The sequence below is a fragment of the Pogonomyrmex barbatus genome, unplaced genomic scaffold (assembly GCF_055798465.1).
Source record: "Pogonomyrmex barbatus isolate J1 unplaced genomic scaffold, ASM5579846v1 scaffold21, whole genome shotgun sequence".
Classification (NCBI taxonomy): Eukaryota; Metazoa; Arthropoda; class Insecta; order Hymenoptera; family Formicidae; genus Pogonomyrmex; species Pogonomyrmex barbatus.
The window spans coordinates 3,500,366-3,523,746 of record NW_028297118.1 but is presented as its reverse complement, the minus strand read 5'-3'; the positions used below and the strand labels follow the sequence as shown (position 1 = coordinate 3,523,746).

The window sequence follows — 23,381 nt, the reverse complement described above, 5'->3', positions numbered from 1 at the left end:
TAATACATTTTGTTAATTCATAATTTTATATTTATACAAACATTATCTGAAATTGACAAGGGTGTCCATTCATATCCAAGTGGTTCTTTATAAACAATGTTCGAGATAGGTTTATTTTGAGACCATGTCGACGTTAATGATGACCCATCAGGAAAAATGTATGTTCCTATATCGTTCATTGCCCCGTTCGGGTCAACATTTCCCTTGTATTGTGCATTATTATTGTATCTTGTGTAAACATAAATAGAGTCACTTTTAGAGATTCACTATTAGAATTATTAAGATATTCAATTATATTAATATCATTAATTTCATGCAATTTCACACGAATTACCGAATGTGAAATTCAACATTATTAAACTCATCATTGTACCATTTGCCATTGTACGTGTCAAAATTATCAGTTATATATATCCCTTGACCTAAAAATCGTATAAAATGTATCGGTATATAGTTGATTCAGAGATAAGAAATATTGATAGTCACTAATATGTGAAATGTTAACCTTGCTTAACTAAGATGCATCTCTCAATGTTTACTTGATATTTTCCTTCATAGCTATCTCCATTTTTAAAAGTAAATCTAGCGATACCTATTCTTACATTCGCATTTCCTGCATTAATTGGTTTGGACATTTTTAGACTAGAATTTGATTTCATTTAAAAAAAAAAAACTCCCTTTTTTCCTTTAATTTTTTTATGTAAAAATTTCTTTCAGATTTACGCATATTTAAAATTTTATTACTCCATACTCCAATACACGTAAGTAGAATTTAACTCTCACTTTAGGAATTATTACGATAACTCTCACAAGAAATAGAAAGCTTTTGGCTCTCGAGAAGCAGAAAACAACCAAGTCTCAGTGAAAGTTAGTTATTAATCTGTTTATGAGAAACAGCGTATTACCTTAAGAATTACATGATTTCCAATAATTATTGAATTTTTTTTAGTCATTTGTTGAATTGCTATAAAAGCACACTATAATAAAAGCGAGAATAATTGTAGTTGCTAGAAAAAGACAAATGATGTATTTCATTTATCGAAAATGTTTTATCATACTTTTATATATATTTAATCGTTTATGTGAGGAAAATTAAGAAATAAAGTTTAAAGAAAGTGAAATTAATTGTATCTTGTATTCTAATTCTCTTATAAAATTGTTATACAACACAATATAACGTAATATATACTTTAAGTATCAGTTTGCAAAAATAGATTATGGCACTTTATAAAAATTAATTAGTGTTTTTCACTTTTAACATTAAAATTTCTATTATAAATATCTTAAGAAAATTAAAAAATTGCGTAATAAAAAATTGAATTTACTTTATAATTTTCTTAAATGCAGAAAAGGAGTTTAACAGACAAATTGCAGGAGTATATTCTACAAGTGAAAATAAAAAAAAATGTTATATGAAGTTTGAAATGCTTTATCACAGACTTATGAACAAACATGGAACATGAAATGAACAACAAAGGACTTTCCATAGGAAAAAAAAAAAAAAGGAAACGCAGAATATTAATGGAACGATGTAATAACGCATTTCAAAATGTGCTTCCGAAATATAAACTTGATATCGACGTAATACGGAACTTATTACAATAAATATATATATATATATATATATATATTATATATATATATTCCTGAGGAAGAAAAATGCCACAAATTAATAATTTAATTACTTAGACAACAAAATTCTCGCGTAAGGATAAAGAACATTTTGAAATACATTATGAAATTATTTCATTAATATTCTGCGCAATAGAAAATCCTTGGTTGCTTATTTCCGTTTCAATATTTATTCTGTATAATAAAGCATTTCAAACTTTATATAACATTTTTTTTTATTTCCAGTAGAATTTTGTAGAATATTGCTCCTGCAATTTGCCAGTTAATCTCCAGGATAAAAGCAATATATATTTTATATTAATTTTTATACTGATTAAAAATATTTCTTAATATGTATATATTATATCTCATATACAAGTATTTTGATCGTGATAAAAAAATCACTTAAATTTTCTTCTTATATAAAAATAAGATATTTCAGATATTATTCTATTATAAGATTTATGTTAATATATTCTTAATGTAATATAATTTACATGTATGTAATTTACGTGTATTATATATTCTAACACTCTTATGTTAATCAAATATTGATGTAACGTATCATAATTTATTACATAATTTATTATTTAAAGCTATGCTTTGGAAAACTAAAACTTAAATCGCACGCAAATTGCATTGTACATGTTCGTAAGGAAGTTTATTTAGCATACAATATACATAGTCTTATAAATATTTATATCTATATGAAACGGCGGCTAAAAAAACAATAATCTGTATGAATTCTGTAAAACTGAAAACTTGAAAAATTCATTTAACATTACTTATTAACATTTTATTTTTAGTATACCACATTTCTATAATTTCACATGAAATTACAGACACTCTACTCTATTACTCTAATATTATTCTTATATTATTATTATAATATCTAGTACTGACATCATTTACAAATTCACTATCACATTTTTCTAACCATATGTCTATCTAATAATTTTTTATGTAAAAATAATAAAATGTCTCGTGACGCCAAGGACCGCAAAATAATTTTGAATTGCTTAATAAGTAATGACAATAAACTTGTTACTAAGATCACAACATTCAACGTTATAGCGCATTCGGGAAACTCACTATCACACTGTAAAAACGTTACAAATTCTGTTGAGATAATAGTGTCAGTCGATCAACAAAGGTAAATGTAGATGACAAGATATAAGATTTTTTATATTGATAAAAATATATATCTTTTTAAGGTAATTTTTTAAAATTAATAATAGCAAAAAGGTTATACAATAGCATTCATGGAATTTAATAGTGCTGATATTATCATTGCATTATTTCTGAAAAAAAAAACATTTGTAATGCCAAGTTATGACATAATATATATCATTATTACACCCGCTAGAGCAAATAATTCTTCAAACGGATATTACGTAACAAGTATTACACTAAATAGTGTACTGGTAGCATGCTCTTTGAACGCGTCGATAAAGTTATTGTAATTTCCATAGATGTGAAATCTAAGACTGATAACAAACTGCTGATACAAGAATATGTGTTGTATCTTTCATGTCTTTCATGTCTTTCAGGACTTCTTACTAAATGTAATGTAATTATTTAACTACAAAGATTTGTCTCAATTTATTAAGTATGCATTAACATTGTAACTTCAAAACAATCAATCAACGTATTTATCACCACAAAATTATACATTCATATACATATAGAAATTTTATCTTTTTATATGTGCGTCAAATCGCAAAGATATGAAAGCAAAGATATATAATTCCTAATTAGAGTGGAATGCATTTGCTACAGTCTCTTTCTTTCCCCTAATGACCGCACAATTAACTAATCGCTCCTAAAAAGAAGGCGCAAACAGAAAGAAAGGTTATAGAAAGAAAAGCGTCATATAAGTTCAATTTTATTTCAAGTTCGTTACATTTGAAACGAATCATATTTTCCTTCTGCTCAAGTGAGTTTTGCTATATTTGCTATATTTCTTCGATATTTTTCATTTGTTGAAACAATTTCAAAGATTGCAAATTGAAAAATTAAAGTATAGCGATCACAAGGCGGAGACGCAACAAAAAGAAACGACATACAATCTAAAATATTAAAATCGTAAGAAAAATTCAAGGCTTCCTTTCAGAACTAGAAATGCGTCTAGCCAATTGTTGATGGATAGCGGCACTATTTTGATCTTTTAATGATATAGCATATTCCTCTTCTACAGTGGTTGCAGTTGCAGATTCATTACACGATTCATTACTCTCGTGGCTCGGCGAAGCATCTTTGACCAACCCACGAAGAAGCATCGCGGAACATGCCCATGGAAATATCCTGTGTTTTTTCCGATTATATAATTTTTCTTTTGCTCTTTTTGCGTACGTTGCGACTAAATGACAACAAAATAATAATCTACTCACCACTTTAGAGACAATAAAATTTGTAAGTAGCCCGGAATAATGGCGTATTTCTCATTACATCTCATTGCCGTTATAATTCTATCAGCTACAGCATTTGGACTCAGAGTTGGAATATATCTAAAATATATAAATTCCCAATTTTTAATGTTTTCTATATTCGAAGCTTACTTATCGAGATTATTTTGATCAAACGTATTAAAAATTTCAAACAAACTTTTTCCTAATGTATTTTAATATAAAGAGCAAAAAGAATGAACGCATAAAAACAAATTTTTACTTAAAGACACAAATAACATATTTCTTTTAGATAATATAGTTTTAAGTAACTTTCAAAACATTTGATCAATTCAATTGTATTATCGGAAGATATAATAAAATATCATCTACCTTGATTTAACATCGTCGAACATACCAGTACTGCGGATGAAATAAGGACATACGACTGTCGTATTAATATTATATCCCTCGTACTAGAGCAGAATAGTTGAAAATAATTATTAATATTAATCAATTAATCAATTAATGATGTATCGTTAAATGAGATTTAACATCAAATATATGTAGAAACTTTTTTATATCTACACCAAATCGCACATTTGAAAGCAAAAGTTCTTTCTCTTTTTCTTTCTTTCTTTCTCTCTTTGTATTTTTATAAAATTTATATTTAAAGTATCATTTTCTAAAGGAGAAAGCGATTGAAGTAATTGAGATTATATATTATTGTTAGACCAATCCACTCTATTGAACAAATGTAGTTACCTCAAGTTCCATTCGAAGGGCTTCGTCGAATCCCATCGCTGCAAATTTGGATGCACAATAGTCTACCAATTTCGGAACTCCACATTGACCGGCTAAACTAGCCACGCTCACAATATGCCCTTTATTGTTCTCCAACATAAGTGGAAGAAACGCCTTTACAGTCTAAAAAGAATAATGGTATTCAACAAGCATGTTTATTAATTTTATTTATTTATTATTTTCAACTTACACACACACACACACACACACACACACACACACACACAGAGTGACACACGATTAGTACATTCATATTTTCATGGTACAATTATATATTCATAAATGGATTCAAATATTTTTTTTTAAATCAATGAAGATCTAAAATGATAAAACTGTCAATATAAATTTATTATACTAATGTTTTTGCAATTCACTTTTAGCATATTCATATTAAGATTCTTGCTAGTTCATTGCGCCATCTTGAATTACGACATCAAGAACGAAAAAATACACGATAAAAATTCTTGTGAAATAAATTAGAATAGAAACATTTTTTAATTAAAAAATATTTTCAGTCGATAGAACAGACATGTGAAATATATACCAAAAGCTCTTCTTCGATTTCGTTAGTCAAAAATAATCATGTAAATAATATATATATATGTATGAAAATAACACGTGAATATTTGAAATTAATGTACTATTGTTTTTTTTCTTTATTATTTTTTTCAGTCAAATTTCTTTTTTACAAAGAAATAAAGGAAAAAAAAACATATATGATGTAATACAACTAATGATCATCGCCACCAAGTGTTTACGACAAATGACAACTTTTATATATATATATATATATATATATATATATATATATATATTGTGTATAAGTTGTCATTTTTCGTAAACACTTGGTGACGATGATCATTGTAGTTGTATTACATCATTTTTATTGAAAATAGGCCATGCAATCATCATCATCATCATCATCATCATCATCATCATCATCATCATCATCTTGATAGCATATACTTGACAAAGGTGTCAAGAACATCGCTTCGAGCAACGACAATTTCTATTTTAACCTTCATATAACTTTGCGCGAATTACCTTATCGAAAATCGTCGTATACAATATAATCGATACGTAAATATTTCTTATTACATATGAATAATTCTTGTTTCAAGCTTTTTGATAAATGTCCTCTCTTTGTTTTCATGCAACTTTTTGTTACATTATTATTACTAGTTTAAATTATTTTAAATATTGTAAAAAGGTATGCACATATTTATATCCGTTGTAGGATTAATCATTATCATTTGATCATTTTTTTCTTCTCTCATTATTACTCGTGTCCTCATAATTTCTACGATAATATTGTTTTATAACTTTTAATTTCTTAATTTCTTCTATACTTGACATTATTTTATTATTTTGCTCATATGACAAGAGTGATGCGATAAGAAATATAAAAGTGTAAATAAAAGGTAGAAAGAGAGAGATATCAGAGGCAACACTCTCTACATTGTAGGAGATATTAGGAATTGATGACAGAACTATCTCATCTTGTTGAAGCAAAAGTCAATAATGACTTTTCCAGGCAGGATATGTGCAAGGATATATGTAAAGTGATCTTATATACCGAGAGAAAGATTCCAAAGGAACGAAAGTTTGCGAGTGAATCGTCAATTAAGTAAGAATTTAAATTAAGAAATCATTTGCGTTTGGCAAGCGTCGTGCCGCTGGCTCGCGGCTCGTGTCGCAACACAGCGAGAGACTATATAGCGCGTACGGCACATGTGCCTGCAGCATACTACGGCACGATATACTATTCCTGCCTGACGACCTATCTGACCGGTTCTTGCACCTGACTAAAGGCAACAAACGGGAGGAAAGAAATGGAATACCTCTCACCGACGATTCTCTCGCAACGACTGGATGAGACGGCGGCAGCTTGAATATCGCCGATACTTGAATTCGCAGACCCGCAAACCGGATCACGCTCAAAATATCAGGCGCTATGGGCACATCCACCGACTATCGGTGGACCGGCACATCTCTCGAAGAGACACATCGACATTTTAAAAACGATATTTTATTGCCTAAAATCTACGAGCGAGGGACTTGGAAATGACGGACGACAATGTGTCCGTCATTTTCAGCAATGTGATTATTCCGAGCTTTCCTTTCCTTACCATAAAAAGATTCTCGTGTCACGTGTTGTCGCGATTCTCATGTAGACTATTATATCTCACCGAGATACACAATACCAACAAAGAATTTCGCGAGAAACAAGATTCATGCGAGACATATAGCGTTCAATTTTTCAATTTGTCGACGATAATATGAGATAAATTATTTGAGTAGCGGAATAACTTTGAGTAATAAAAAAGTGGCTACTTACCCAAAAGTGGCTCATCACATTAACGTCCATCGTTCTGATAATAAGTTTATCCGGAGTATCTAGAAATTTCATCCCCGTAACGATGCCCGCATTATTAATAAGAATCGTCACCTATAAATAAGATATACAAAAGTGATTTTCCAAATATCCCAAGTAGCAAGGTGACATCATAATGATAATGACGGTGATTTTTGGGATTGCGATTTTTGTACGGATTTGTATCGGAAATCGTCATTTCGAGAATAAACGAAAAAAAAAAAAAAGGCAAAAAAGAGGTAGATGCTCTGCTACTCGAGTGAAAATTGTACTCGAGTGACGATTGTAATACAAGATGTATAATATAAAATAACACTGCGTTTATATGTACAAAGTATGTCAGAGAACGGACATGTATATGTATGTATATATATATATATATATATATATATATATATATATATATATATATATATAGATAAAACGACGAAAAGGCCATGTTTCCTCGCAGTGTTTCTTAAAACAGGTCAGTCCCGCATATCAGGCTCAACATATCGCAATGTTATGGCGTAACATAGACTTTCATAATATCGTCCGCGCGACGAAATAGCGCGAGTCACGATCTATTCTTTTCTGAAAAGGATGAGTCTTTCATACCACAGCGAGTCATTCAGGCTGCCAAAGTTGATATACAAATCGCATATCTTCTCGCGTTTGAAATATCGAAACTGTTAAAATACAGTACTTTACAGTAGTGAAATAGCAATAAATAAATCGTTTTAGACAAGAGAAAAACTTTCAAATGATTTTTTTCTTGTGATTTTGAGTTGTAATTTTGATTAATTTAATTTTAATTTTAATTTACACTTTGTTTAATTAATTTAATTTTGTTTAATTTGTTCAAATCTTTGTTTGGCATCATGAAAATATCAAGTGTCATGATAGGCTTGTAACATCTGAATTCGACAGACTATCAACTTTTCAGTTTTTCAATTATCAGTTTTATCATCTTTTATAAAATAATATCAACTATACAATTGTATTACCTTGCCAATCTCTTCCTGAATAATTTTGGCCTTTTTATATATGTCTGTCCGATCGCACAAGTCGCAAACATAACCGTAACATGTACCTCCGGCTGCTCGGACAAGTTTGACAGTTTCTTCAATACCTGAAACAAGAAACAAAAACTACTCGCAAAAATACTGCATTTTAAACTTTGCTTGATACATTTTTAACACCGACCGAATTATGTGCATGCGCGTTCTGGCTTATATTTATAACGAGACTTTTTTGTAAGAATTTATATTATAAAATAGCAAGCGAGTCGAGCACTGATAGACAAGTGAAATAATACAAGTGGATTACAGATTATTAATATAAAAGAAAGTCAAGAAAAAGAGAAATTTTAATAGATACTACAAAATCATTGTTATTTAACTTAATTTTGAGTTCTCTTATAACATTATATGTTATTACAAGCAATATGTTCTACTTTAGATACAATAGTGATGCAACATTTTTATATATATAAAAAATTCTTTAGTTGTATGTGTATATTACACAAATAATGTGTGTATCTAAACACACATCACAAATAACTGTATAATTGAAAATACAGAGAAAATATTCTACCTAAGTTATAAATAAAATTCAAAATTATAATTATAATTTATGTAAAATTAAAGAATAACTTTATATAACTTTATGTAACTTCTTAAAATGATAACAATAATTAATTTTAATGTCTTCTCAATATTAATATCTACCGTAAAGTAACTATTATATCAAAAGCTTATTAAACAATGATACATATGAGTAAATTAACTTGCGTAAAATAAATAATGAAATTATATATGTGTAATTGTACATAACATTTAAATATGATGGAAGATATGTATAATGTGTGTATAAAAATCTACGAATAGAAAGTTTTATCTTTTACAACTTCTTTTTTGCTATTTGGCTTCTCAGCAAGACAGTAACTGTTCTCTTTATGTGATAGATAAAAAAAAAATACTAATGTAATCATCTCTTACTTTCACTACAATCGATTTCTCTTTATAATAATTAAAATCTTATATATCTGATATTTCAAAAATATATAAATAATTATTTATAAAATATTAAATATTAAATATTTTAAAAATTTAATGTTAAAATTTCTAATATAATAAAAAAGAAAAAGATAAATTATATAAAGACAAATTTTTATAATTTATGTTATGTTCTTTCTCTCCCTCTTTTCCTCCTTCCCTTCCTTCCATTTTGTTTTTCCCGCTCTCCTTTATTCCTCTTTCTCTTCTCTTTCTTTCTATTTCTTTTTCTTTCAAGAAAAAAATTTTGAAATATAAGTACTATATATTTTTAAAATAATGTACTTTTAAATAATTTTTCGTATTTATCAAGATACTCTCTAGAAACTCTTTTATGAGGTTAAAGTTTAAAATATATAAAAAGTGCAAAAGATAGATAGAAAAAAGATAAAATGTAATATAATGTAATATAATATAATGTACTTAAATGTATATGTGTAAACAACATTCTTATTTTAAAAAATGAAAAAAAAAGAAACATATATAAACTGTATAATATATGTATTATATAAATGTATAAATATATGTTGTTTTGTGTTCTATATATTATATTTAAACTTCGCGATAAAATTTGAATAAAACTATGTGTACATACACACATATGTACGTATACGCATGTGCGTTTACACACACTCATTTGACATTTGGTTTTTCTAATAATATAGCAGAAAAGGTGACAAATTCAATCTAATAAATAATCTTGTAGATTTTAATCATTTTTATTTTATTTTACTCGTTGAGGTTTTTTTGTTTTATTTCGTATTAAAAATGAATTTTGAAAAAATTAAATATTTTTTCTTAATAAAATTTAATTAAATATTATTGCAAATTACATGATGTTAAATATAAAAATACGTCCGTGGCTATACACGAGCCAGTTAGAACTAAACGAAGCTTATAATTTCGTATCTCAACAACAGCTATATCGATTGAATTCTAATTAGACTCAATCGGCAAGTAAATTTAAATTATATTATAAAAATGTTTTTCTCTTCGATTTCTCTTCATATCATACGAATAAAAACAATAATCGCAACATAAAGTTCAAATGTGTAAATTTTTAAGTAAGAAACATTTACATTATCATCATATTATTAGATAATTCAGTATGACTTTGTTATTTTTGATACAGCACTTTTTCTTATCAGTACGCTGCTCGCAGCGTACGCTTTTTGATAAATCTTTAACAGATATCTTTTGAGACGTAAAGATTAATATAGATAAGTTTTCATATTCTAAGTCTTATAAAACAGAGAGAAATTATACAATGTTACATGATAAAATACACTTTTAATTCATCTAAACGTAACAAATATATATAATATTAAAATAGAATATAGCTATTATTAAATTATTATTACAATATTTTTCTGTTCAAAATTTATGTGATTAAAAAAAAAAATCTATTTTATAAATAATTTCTGTGTTCAACCGATTAGATTCTAATTGGGCATAATTGATAATTGATAGTTTAAATTATATATTAAAATAGTACATATTTATTATTAATAAATTGTTAGCATTTCTGTCGTCGATGTTTCTATTGTTTGAAGAAAGAAGCTAAAAAAAAACTACTTTATAAACAAATTCTGCCAAATGTAGGCCTTGTTATTTTTATTGTAAATAAGTATAATAACTATACTAGATTTTATTAACGATATAAATTGGTGCCAGTTTTTGATATCAAATCTTTCATAAAATCTTTTTTTACAACATAGACTGTGTGTACTTGGCATTTTTTTACACATAGCCATTTATGATCACTTAGATTAAAATTCAACACGTCGCTTTCTATATGTCTGAACTCAGATGAATACTGAGTAGAGTGACCTTCTATTGGCATTGAAGAAAAGAAACAAAATAAATTATTATAAGATAAATATCTCAATAATTAAATGTGCCCAGTAACTGAAAAATTGATAATATATTTATTAAGATATTTATCGATAATAGCAGAATATAATCAATTAAAAAACACAAGTTAAATATTTTATATCGAAATAAATTGTAAATCATATCAATTTGAATAAAAATTATTGCTAAAAGATTATTTATCTAAGTATTGCGCGAATGATCATATTTTCATTTTTTTTTCTTATTATCTTGATTACAATATCTTAATAAGATAACGTTAATCTAGCTATTTACACCGAGAACAGTATAAAATATAAAGTTCGAAATCGGAATATAAAACGTCTTTAAGATGTTGCTCGATTTTGAACTTTGTGTTATCCGAGTATCATTTTAATTACAAATAGATTTATATTTTTTGTTCATTGCAATATCAATCATTTTTTTACTTAAACTATTAATACAATTAATAGAGAAGAATTATTGAATGCGTATTCCGTTAGTTAGTTTTCGTAGTTAATTATCGTAATAATTAGTTAGTAAATCTGTTAGCTTTTGATGACTTTGCCTAAGGAAATTTTTTTTTAGCATCTCATAATCTATAACATATCATAGTTTCAACCAATTTGATCGAAGTCATTTTTCTCATATGATTGATCATGATTAATATGTACTCTTTTCATAAATATATAAATAAATTATATCGATAAAAATGGTGGAATAAAAAAATTACTAATTATGTAGATTAGAATACAATAATTAGAATACAAGGATACAAGAATACAAGAAAATAAGAATAATTAGAATAATTAGAATACAAAATGTACACATAATTAAAATACTTTCTAAATAAGGTCTATAAGATTTAATCGTATCTTTCCTGTAGATAATGTATTCATAAGAATATTCAATAAACTTTTTTAGAGTAGAAAAGGAATTACATTAGTTAATTGTTTTCAATGAAAGAAATATATATTAATAGACGTATTATGCATATTGTACAAGAGAAAACGTGCAATCTTTACGCACAAGAAAATGGATGTGTGTTAAATCGTTTGTTGTAAGATATTCGATAAATATGAGACAACTTTTGAACAATAATTTCTATATATATTAAAAAAAATTCAACGTTAAACATTGCAAGTTTATTAAAGAATACAAGTTTGTAAAGAAAGGTTTTTATCATAATTTGATTATTTAGGTGCAAAGTTTAAAGTCTTTTGTGGAGAAAATGAGTAGAGATAATGAAAAGTTTTAAAAAAAGAGGCATTCTGATATCTATCATTATTTTTGAAAAATCATGATAGAAGACTGAAGAAAATATAGTTTTTTGAGACAAATGCATTTAAAATTTTACGATACAGATATACGTAAAAGGGTAAGGTTACAATTAAATCAACATAACTAAATGTGTTTGTTTGGAAAAATTAACAGAAAAAAGATTATCGATATGATAATAATAGAGAATAATAAGGCTAACGAGAATCAGCGTTGTAAACGATGTCTTTTAATGTCTTTTTAATGAAAAGCATTTCGGAAATTAATCACTTTCGTAGATAATAGCTTCACAATAAATTCATACTCTGAGCGTTCGCTACTTAATTCACTACTGAATGTTTATATCATGCATATGTTTTCGTCCTCAATAAATAATAAACTTGTTTTTGCTACGGTTTTTGTTTCTTTTGTCTTTTGTCTCTCTCAATCTTAAAAATCTTAATCATTACTCTTAGTTATTGCCTTGAACTGAGGAGATGCGACAGACTCTCATTCTCAGTAATCTATTACTGTAATGAGATTTATACTATTCTCTTACATATTTTCTTCTTATTGTGACCTGTGTCTATCTAATAATTATTCTTTCTTTTTCTTCATTTCATACGAACAACTTGAATATGTCATCTCACACCGACAGGTTTTTTTTTTTAGTAATTAATAATTTTATTCATTTAGTTAATCGATGTGAATATCATTATTTTTTATGGTTGAGTTCACCGATTGGACTGAGGGATATATCCTTACTTTATTTTTGTATCACTGAAGATAACGCAAATTCTAATCGAAAAGTTTGGCACTTTTTATTAACAAACGTAATTAAAATTAAACATATAGTTGCGCACTGTTTACAGTGCTGACTTTCATTAGCCTTATTAAATTGTTTTGATACATAGCGAATCGAAGATTTCTTCAAAAACGAAAATTTTTACTACTTGATTTGATGAAGATTCCGGAAATGGATCTTTTATTAAATAGATATGTAGATATCTTATATGTATACGTATATTGCTCCCTATTGCGACGCGTTTAATGTCTTGCACACACATTCTTTTCGGAATCTTATCGGAATCGATTATATTATTTAATCAAATGCGAGTAGTGTCTCGTACCAAGTTCATGCGCAACGAAGCGCGAAAGTTGTGCATAATAAGTCGAGCTTTATCATTTGTAAATCACATCTCCAAACATCTTGTCGTGTTCTTAGCAATTGCAAATCTCGTTTTCATACATTAGTTCATACATTAACTCTTATGAAAATAACGAATCGACAAAAAACGACAAAGAAACGAATTATTTTATTATCCATTATGTAAGACTCTTTTATTATCATTTATACTATATTATACTATTAAATATTACATATACGTTTGTATTTATGGAAGCTGTCATATTTTAATCACGTTATAACGTGCACGTGAAAATGCTATTACACATGCAAATGCACATGTTGCGCGCGCTCTGACGCGAAACAACGCATAGAAGTAACATTGAATCATTTTATCTCATTATGTATAATTGTTTGTGTTTATCGAATAAATATGTGTTTCCTTTTCGGCGATTTTTTATCAATAATTTCTTATTAAAAAGTACAGTTACAATTGACTTTTTCGCTCAATTTAGTCTATTTTATTCGCGCGCGAATAATGTACCATTAATTATCAAATATCTTATATATATATATATATATATATATATATATATATATATATATATTCTGGTTATTCTATTTCAAAGAGAAACATCCTATCTCAAAATGAAACTTAAAACTATCATATTTTATTTCTTTTTTGTCGCTTATACATAACAGCTATTTTCAATAATTCTTCTTTTAATTAGTATCTGTATCCAATTTAAAAATACTCGCGTATATCTACACGTGCGTGTATACACATCTACATATTCATATACATGCTCACGATGTGCATACATAAATAAGCACAATGTGAACACACACACACACACACACAAACACACACACACACACACACACACACACACACACGCCAACATATAGCAAAAGATATAATGACAGAGAGTGACGGAATGTTTGCAACACACATCGCACAATATCCTCAAAACCCATAACCACATAATAACCCTATGGGAATGTTACTTGATCTCTGTAACTAAATTTGTTTGGTACTGGAATAGTTGTACGACCAAATATTAAATTTTGATACAGAAATATGGTAGATTGATGAATGTTATTGCGTTGCTTTAAAAAGTACAATCTCAATCTCTCATGTTACAGAACCTGTTTTTAAATGTCATAACCAAGGTCAATCAAATCTACCTTTATCTATAATATTATTCAGTAATTAATCAGAGATAATAATTTATGCGAGTCGGATGCATATTTATTTCCTTATTATCTCTATTTTACTTTAATATTTTATACAACTTACATACATACTTACATACATACTTTTATACAAGTAATCGGATAAATAGATTCGCATAAAATATAAATATTTATTTTTACAAAGATTATGTAAGTTGCATTGTATTTTTTATCTAATTATTTATCTGTTTCATCTATAATTCTGTGTATAATCGTATTAAACAAAGATAACAAATTTTATATTTAAAAATATCAGACTAAAGTTTAAAAATTATTTCAACTTTGTTTTCCTTATTCCTTTTGGTATCTTCTTTTGACACAAAATATTGTTAGGAATTAATTTATATAAAAAAATTTAGGCACTTTATTTTCTAAAAAATGATGCAGCCGCAGAAATGCTTTAACCAAAAGAGCCTGAATAAAAAAATAATAATACTACAGATAGTTGATATTTGCACATTTCATACATTACTTAAATATTAAACTATTCAAATTATTACCTTTTTTTTATCATCAATTGTACTCGAGAATATCTCAACAGTCATCGTAAGTCACCTTATACATATAATTGTATAATTGTTATAATATTTTATTATATAATTTATTATATAATTTATTATATAATAATTTTAATAATTTTTAAATTATTATAATCCATATTATGTTTCTTACATTTATAATTAAGCATATAAAATTATAAATATATTTTTAAAAAAGTAAAAAATAACGTCCCAAAAATACACGCGCAATGTTTGTAAAAAATTATTATTTAATGCAACAAGTTTATTTACAAATATTATTTTTATTGCAAAATAATATTCTAAGAAAGTATTATTCGATTTCAATCTAAAATTTATATATAAATTTTTATATCGTAATTAAATTGTAATTAAATTTTATTAATGAATTAAATTTTTATATTGAAAAAATGATTTGCGTAATACATCGTATAAAAGATTTGTTACAACATTGACAACAACTTTTGACAACAAATCAAGGATTCAAAAGACTGACGTCAACTCATAGTTGGTAGCAAAACCTAGAATAATTATTGGTCTTACATATGATATAATTGCACTATTATATCGCAAAATATAACGTTTTAAAGTTCTAAATTGCTTGAAGTGATTTTAAGATAAAATTAAAATATAAAAACTTGGCGGATCGTATTAATTGTATCATAATACATTGTTATAACATAACTTGTATATTGATATAAAATAAATGTATTTTACAAGTTAAAATATTCCTATTTCCAGAAATCTATTTCCAAAAGTACGGAAAAATTTTGATTATAATTTATAAAAGAGAAATAACAAAGAATATATTAAAAGATGTAATATAAATTATAAGAACTTTATATAACCATATTATTATCATATTCTTATCACATATTTTATATATATATATATATATATATATATATATATATATATATATGTATGTTTGATAATATAAATGACAAAAATATTTTTTATAAAGATTTATTTTGAAGAATGATTAAGTTTACAAAGAACTTGATCGATATAGCTATTTATAGCTGATAATCTCAAGTATTCAACAATAAGATATCTCGTACATTGAAATCAAATACACAGGTCAATATCATCGTTCATGAATCGTTAAAATGTTTACTTAGTGGAGAGCTATTGCCGTCTCTTGTTAAATAAAATTCCATTTTAAATTTTTATTTAAAGCGGGGAATGAAATAAATACTTAATGTATATTAAGTGATATTAAATGGTAATGGTGATATTAAGTGGTATTAAATGAATAAGACTTTTATCACTTAATAAAAACGCAATAAAACCAATCAATACTTGTAAATTTCATCAATTCTTGTAAATTTTAATCGTTTTTTATTTTAAAATTATTAGTCACGTTTTTATATTGATAAGTTTTTGTATTAAAAAAAACTCGTAATTTTTAATAAATTCACAATATTGTTCACACTAATACTAAGGGATATTATTAATTAATCATTAATTATATTTTTCAATAATAAATTATTTTTGTCTGAACATAAAAACAGGAATTATATATTATAACTTTTTAGGCACATAAATACAATTCCTCTGCTAAGTTTATAATTTTAAAAAATTTGTAAGTTCTAATTGCAAAAAAATATTAGAGTAGAAGAATTATTTTAGTATATTGTAACTATAACATGTTTTGAAGAGATTCTATTCTAATCAAAATTAAATTAATTATTACAACTTTTAATTCTTAAAAGAAATTTGTTATGTTAATTACGGTTAAAAATTCACAATTAACATAGAATTTATTATATTAGATTTATTATATTATATTATTGTATATTAGGTATTAAAATTGCGATTTATACATTTAGGTTATTAAAAATCTATCAAATGTCTTTTTAATTATAATATTTGAATTTACAACTTTTTCAAATTGTTGAATACTAATCCATCAATGTTGATAAATTCAAAGTAACAGAATTAATATCATAAATGTCAAAAAATTTTCATTAAAAGAACGTTCGTTTTTTTATAATTTACTTTTTTAAATTAATTCTATTATTTTAATTTCATCAACTTTACCATAAATATTCAGCGTCTAAAAAACTATGAGAAATACTTATTCTCTTTTTCGTTGACATTTTTCTTTTTTTTTTTCTGTTAAATAATGTTATTACAGTATTATTATTAAAATTGATCAGAATATCAGATGGTCGATTTATGTCTGTGAATATTTTAAATTATTTGCGGAAATATGATATGGTCACATAATATTTTATTGTGTCTCATTCAAAAAGAATATATGTACTCTTCGAAAGAGTACGTCTGGTAATCTTAAATCTAAATAAAGGTAATCTTGTCAAGCAACATTTGACAAAGTTACTATTAGGGTAGATTTTAAGCGCTCGCTTATCTTACAAATAATAAAATCTGTCCTGCTATTAATGCAATTCTTTTTGCATACTTAAAGAAATTATTTTAGTAAGCTTTTTTATTATTTTACAGCATTAACATTAACATTAACATTAATATTTTCAATTAATATTTCAATTATAACGTAATCGAAAATTCATTGAAGTAATATTTAATTGTCTTCTTTTTAATATTAGTAAGATTTTATAAAATGTCTATTTAAAATATAATGTCTAAGAGACATAATTTACGAATACATTTAATAAAATAAAAAATGCAGAAATTTTATAAATGTTCAACAAACATTTACAAAAAATACATTAACGTTTAATTAAGATTTCAAATAATAGATATATAATCTTAATAATAATCTTAATAATAGACATCAAATAAATATCCATTAGAAATATTTGTTCTATGCAATATTTTAATCGATATGTATTAAATCAATCATATATCCTTAAAAAGTATCGTAAACATCTATAATAAAAATTTATAAAGATAAAGAACATTTATCATAGAGATAATATGAATCTCTATTAGAGATTTATTTAATTTTTCGTGAAGATAGATGCTGTACAAAAATACGAAGATTATACATATAAATGTCTAATGAACAACATGTGCCGCGCAGATAGATATTTTTAATATGTTATATCATTATAATATTTGAATTTAATATTTTATAATTTGAAATTAATATTTGAATTTAATATTCCATAATTTGAATTTAATATTTCATAAAATTATATGTAAAATTATAAAATTATGTTTATCAGCAGGTATTATTCATTCTTGGAATCGTAACATCTTACACTTATTATGTTTTTGCAATGATTATTATATTGGCTTATCATGCATACTTGTCGCAATCTTTTTATAGAACATAGTGAAAAAAAAACTTATACATTATTAATAATTTTATCATATTTTATCATCAGCAGATATTATTCATTCTTCGAATTGTAACATCTTACACTTATTATGTTTTTGCAATGATTATTATATTGATTTATCATGCATATTGGCTTGTCGCAATCTTTCTATTCAATTTAGAATATTTACTTAGTCTTTATTAAATTTCTTACACTTTTATTAGTCTTATAAATATATATCTTCTTTTTGAACAAGTTAAATTGATAATTTGTGTAAAATTTCTTTTCTCTATTTTGTTGCAAGAAACATAAAATTTTGCGATTTTATTCTTTTTTTCAATTTTCTCATTTCACTCACCGATCTCATTTATATCCCAAACTATGACGATAGCACCTAAGTCGGCCAGCCTGAGAGATAGAAGCCTACCCAATCCACCGCCACCTCCTGTTACGAGAGCAATTTCACCGTCTATACTTTTCATTTTGTACTTCTTGGGAATGAATGATTTGATCATGCCCTTGAGTATCGCAAAGATTGACAACAATAGGAAGCCAATCACTTCCCCAACTGATCGTAAAAACGTCATATTGGCACAATATGTACGGATTTAACAGGATTTAGCTTGCTCTCCTTGCTGCCTTGTGTAAAGTCGAATTGACAGCTTTTGTTCGTCGCGTTCTATGCGCGTCTTTTCAGCAATTGGTATAATCTTATCATTCAGCCTTCAGTCATTTCACAAACTGTAACTGTAACTGTTGAAGCTTGAAGTTGTTCATAACTTACAGAATGATGACCGCCGATTACGCCGATGAGTGGATGGCGCTATATGTTTGATCTGAAATATAAAAATACGAAATTTTCAAATACTACGCTTATGCTTAAAAAAAAAAACAAATAATATCGTCGTTTATATATCCATTGATATGCAATGTTTTAAAATAAATCAAGTCAAAAAGCATGATAGTTTTGCACTAAATGTAAATAATAATGCGCTCAAAAATTGATTTAGCTACTATCAATCAAAGCAGTAAAATTGGCAGCGATAAAAATTGCTGCCAATTGAGTTTCGTATCTTCCACAAGTAAATCAGCTAATGATTTCTGAAAACCTGGAAACCCCTTTTATCATTTAAAAAGTAAATATCGTATAAATAAATGATAAATTAACAGTAAAAAAGAAAAAAAACTTTAAATTATAGTACCTTAGATTAGATTAGTACAAATGAAATTATAGATATTCTATTATCATGTTCATTTGTATCATAATCTTTTAAAGATTTCTTCAATATTTGTAATTAACAAGAATTTGTGTTCAACAGAAAGACATTTTTTTATTGTATTGGTTTTGTCATTTTTTTTCTTTTCATATTTAAAATAATAACTAAAAATAATTAACATAAAATTATATTTTTCACATATGTTTGATAATAACAGCAACGATTTGAATATTTTATATAACGCTCTCGACATTAAGACTCGGCAATAAGACACTTCAGCTTTGATCCAATATACACTTAGATATGTGTAAACTCAGAGTTGTGCAGTTTAAAAAAAAAAAACTGTTATTTTCGAGCACTTCATTAATAAAATCATAGAATGAAAATAGTAATGCTGTCGTAACACATCGATCATGAAATATATTAAAACGATTGACTATAAACGATTTACTATAAATTCAATAAAGATTCAGTAATAGATATATTAATTTCTTTCCTTAAACTAATAAGTATAAAGTATAATTTTTCGTTTTTTTGTTTTTAAAAATATTAACTAATAATTAACTCTATATTCTTCATATTTAAAGAAATATAAATATTTCTTAGCACATTAGATATATATGTATATTATATTTTTATTTACAAAAATATATTTTCACACCTTTTCATAATATAAATAAATTATTTGTTTAAAATATTGCAAAGAATTTGTTAAAAAACCCCATTATAATTTTAAGATTATAAAAAACAGAATTTGTGTTGTATGTATAAAAATATTTCTATGCTTGCATTGCTAAAAAGTGAATAGATACAAATACGGACCGAAAAATACGAACCGAAAATAGAGATGGTTCTAAATAGAATATAATCATATCAATATTGTATATTTGAAAATTGAAACGATGCATGATAATAAAGGAGATAAATTCGTATTTCTTCACGTACATATATATGTATTTGTGTATGTATGTATGTAGGGGAGGGAGAAGAAGGAATGTAATAGCATGTATAATTTTATATTCTTACTTATTTATGTGTGTGTGTGTGTGTGTGTGTGTGTGTGTGTGTGTGTGTGTGTGTGTGTGTGTGTGTGTGTGTAATGTGAGTGCGCGTATATATGTACGACCATGAAATATCACAAGTGTATATAGTTTCTTGTACACGTGTATACCCTCATGAGAATCATTCTTACATACTCGCAAGTTAATAACATCTTTGAAGTTTACTTTATTGCTTTTTTATATGATGAACAAAGCTTGGATGCTATAAAGCGCATATGCGCGTATTTCGTTACAGTACACGTGACATGAACTATAGATAAATATGTGCATATATGCGCTTTACGGAATCTAGTCGGAAATGCATCTGTAATTATTGATGTAATGCAATAAATTTACGATTAATTTTTCATCAATATCTATATTCATCATGCCGTATCGATATGTTATTGATGAGCGCTGCTCAATAACTAACAAATTTTTATTTTCAATTGTGATGTGAACTGTCAGATCATGTGATATAACATAAGAGTTGGCAAAATAATATAATCATATAATTTTTCGAGATAAAAATCATCGAATTAATAAGGATAATATCAAAAAATTATCAGCATTTTTGTATTTATTAGTTGTGATTAGCAAAAGAGACAACTTAATAAACGCTTTACGTTAATAATTAATAATTATATTTTTAAATCTAAAGAAACAGTTCTATTTCAAAATGGGTCTAAAAGTATAATTTAACTAAAGCAAAGTGCTTACTAAACTGTTTTTACCTGTGATTATACATATAGTGTTCTGTATATAGAATTGTTAAATAGTCTTTCTACTATAGATTCTTAACAGTTAATTTGAACTCGTACTTTTGGATCTTTAGATCCTTAAACACAATCCACTTTAATAGAGTTTTATAGTCCGTTTTTTATAAGTATAACTATATAACATGAAATTATAGATATAATTAATAATTAAATATAATCCAAAAAAATCATAATTAAATTAATCAGGAAGCTATAATTAAGAATACATATTTCTGGGATAATGTGGAATCAATTAATGATAATAATTGAATTGATGTTGATTGATTGATATTGACATACTTAATAAAGATCTAATAGATTTTTATATATAGCTGTAGAAAGTGAAGAGGCTAGTGATACATCAATTAGTGATACATTCTTCAAAATATCAAAATATAATTAGCATGAAATTATTATATTTGATTTCATTCTTGGAAAATCGATTTATTATAAAAATAAAAACTTTATAATAATAACAAATATGTAAAATAAGATAATGCAGGAAAGCAATAAAAAAAATCATACAGTTCAAAATAATAAAACAGCTTAATAAAACGTGACACGTGTTCTTACCTATTAATCATTGACACATGCAGGAAACTAAATTTGTGATCCAAATATAAATGGAAATGCGAAAAATACTAGAAAAATTACAAGTCAGGTAAGAAATACACACTTGTGTTTACGCGATGCGAGGCAACTTTGCGAAAGATGGCGAATGTGTATCCGACACCACAGTCGTCAGTATACTGAATGGAACGAATTGCCTCGGCTGTGCCTTCACCTCGAAATAATGCTTGAAGTAGCGAGACGCACGTGCAGAAGTCGTGTGTGAGTGTGTGTGAGTGTGTGTGTGTGTGTGTGTGTGTGTGTGTGTGTGTGTGTGTGTGTGTGTGTGTAAACCGCGTGTTATTATTATATTACTATATATATATAAATGTATAAAATAACATTTTTCAGTGCAAAAATAAAGAGAGTGTTAATATAAAAAGATTCTTTAAAATTAACAACGATAAAAAAAAGGTAGAATCCAAGGTAAAACAATGCATGAAATGAAACAACTTTTATACATAAAAATCAATATTTAATACTTAATTACTTTACAATGTGTATAAAAGTAGAAAAACTAAAAAGACGCCAGTAAGCGCAATGTGAAAAAAAAATTATTATTTAATGCGAGAAAATATGTTTTACAAAATAATATTATTTTTATTGAAAAATGTAAGTAATATTTAAAATATTATCTGTTACAATCAATAAGTGGATAATCGATCGATGAACTCGAATGATATGTTCAAATGTTTCTGGAGTTATTACTGTATTAATATTATGTTCTAACGATTTATGATTTTTCATGTCTTTAAATGTCGGTGGTTTGCGATAGATTTTGTTTTTTAGATGTCCCCAAAGAAAATAATCAAGCGACAAATGAATCCGAAGAATGAGTTGGCCATGAAAATACTTGTTGTCATATATGGTTGTATGTACATAATATGGACAACTGTCTTGTTGGTATAATATTAAATGTGTTTGATAAGATAGACTTTCTAATAAATAAAATAGTAATTTTAGAAAGAAAGATCAAATATTTGTGTCCTATTAATGTGTTAGTTACTAAAATATGATTTAATTATGTTAGTAGCCAATTATGCCACATCAAATTTAAGGTCTATTGTCATTGTTGATCAATCAGATAAAATCTGCATGAATTTTTTATTAATCGATAACGCATATTTTTTAAATTAACTTGTCCGAAATTTATGTAATCTAGCGGCAATTTTAATTTATTTATGAGAAATAAAATTTCGCTGCGTCCATCTGGCGGCAGTCTCGCATAATGACCGCGTATACCGCGGAAGGTATCGGTTACCTTGTTCTTTTGGATTTTAAGATAAAAAGATAGTTTTTAGTCAATTTCTCG

The 23,381-nt window shown here is 26.2% G+C and overlaps 2 protein-coding genes and 1 long non-coding RNA gene across 4 annotated transcripts; all 3 read right to left on the bottom strand.

Annotated features, from left to right (window-relative positions):
- Positions 1-17: 17 nt before the first annotated feature.
- On the bottom strand, positions 18-1,060 carry LOC112552921 (uncharacterized). Its single transcript, XM_025219383.2, has 3 exons — positions 506-1,060; positions 335-422; positions 18-228 (listed from the first exon to the last, which is right to left on the bottom strand). The coding sequence occupies exons 1-3, from the start codon at positions 657-659 to the stop codon at positions 18-20; spliced, it is 453 nt and encodes a 150-aa protein (XP_025075168.2). The 5' UTR covers positions 660-1,060.
- Positions 1,061-2,245: 1,185 nt separating this feature from the next.
- LOC105431294 (short-chain dehydrogenase/reductase family 16C member 6) lies at positions 2,246-22,247 on the bottom strand. 2 transcript variants are annotated; one of them, XM_089078114.1, is made up of 8 exons: positions 22,137-22,247; positions 18,804-19,281; positions 8,160-8,284; positions 7,138-7,248; positions 4,761-4,922; positions 4,389-4,471; positions 4,002-4,118; positions 2,246-3,915 (listed from the first exon to the last, which is right to left on the bottom strand). In XM_089078114.1, the coding sequence occupies exons 2-8, from the start codon at positions 19,030-19,032 to the stop codon at positions 3,708-3,710; spliced, it is 1,035 nt and encodes a 344-aa protein (XP_088934240.1). In that variant the 5' UTR covers positions 19,033-19,281; positions 22,137-22,247; the 3' UTR covers positions 2,246-3,707. The 2 variants fall into 2 exon arrangements, with proteins under 2 accessions (XP_088934240.1, XP_011643691.1); XM_011645389.3 differs by having other exon boundaries at positions 22,034-22,226.
- LOC148936509 (uncharacterized) lies at positions 12,977-15,987 on the bottom strand. Its single transcript, XR_016139509.1, has 2 exons — positions 15,180-15,987; positions 12,977-15,093 (listed from the first exon to the last, which is right to left on the bottom strand). It is a non-coding gene; the product is annotated as an uncharacterized LOC148936509 (long non-coding RNA).
- Positions 22,248-23,381: the final 1,134 nt, after the last annotated feature.

Bases quoted from the DNA above. Each gene is read 5' to 3' on its own strand.
- LOC105431294 (XM_089078114.1), bottom strand. From the start codon at position 19,032: ATGACGTTTTTACGATCAGTTGGGGAAGTGATTGGCTTCCTATTGTTG. The intron at 4,923-7,137 runs GTAAGTAGCCAC...TATTCTTTTTAG, and splicing joins ATGTGATGAGCCACTTTTGG to ACTGTAAAGGCGTTTCTTCC. The intron at 4,472-4,760 runs GTAACTACATTT...ATTCTGCTCTAG, and splicing joins CCCTTCGAATGGAACTTGAG to TACGAGGGATATAATATTAA.
- LOC112552921 (XM_025219383.2), bottom strand. From the start codon at position 659: ATGAAATCAAATTCTAGTCTAAAAATGTCCAAACCAATTAATGCAGGA. The intron at 423-505 runs GTTAACATTTCA...TACGATTTTTAG, and splicing joins ATGCATCTTAGTTAAGCAAG to GTCAAGGGATATATATAACT. The intron at 229-334 runs GTAATTCGTGTG...TGTTTACACAAG, and splicing joins AATGTTGAATTTCACATTCG to ATACAATAATAATGCACAAT.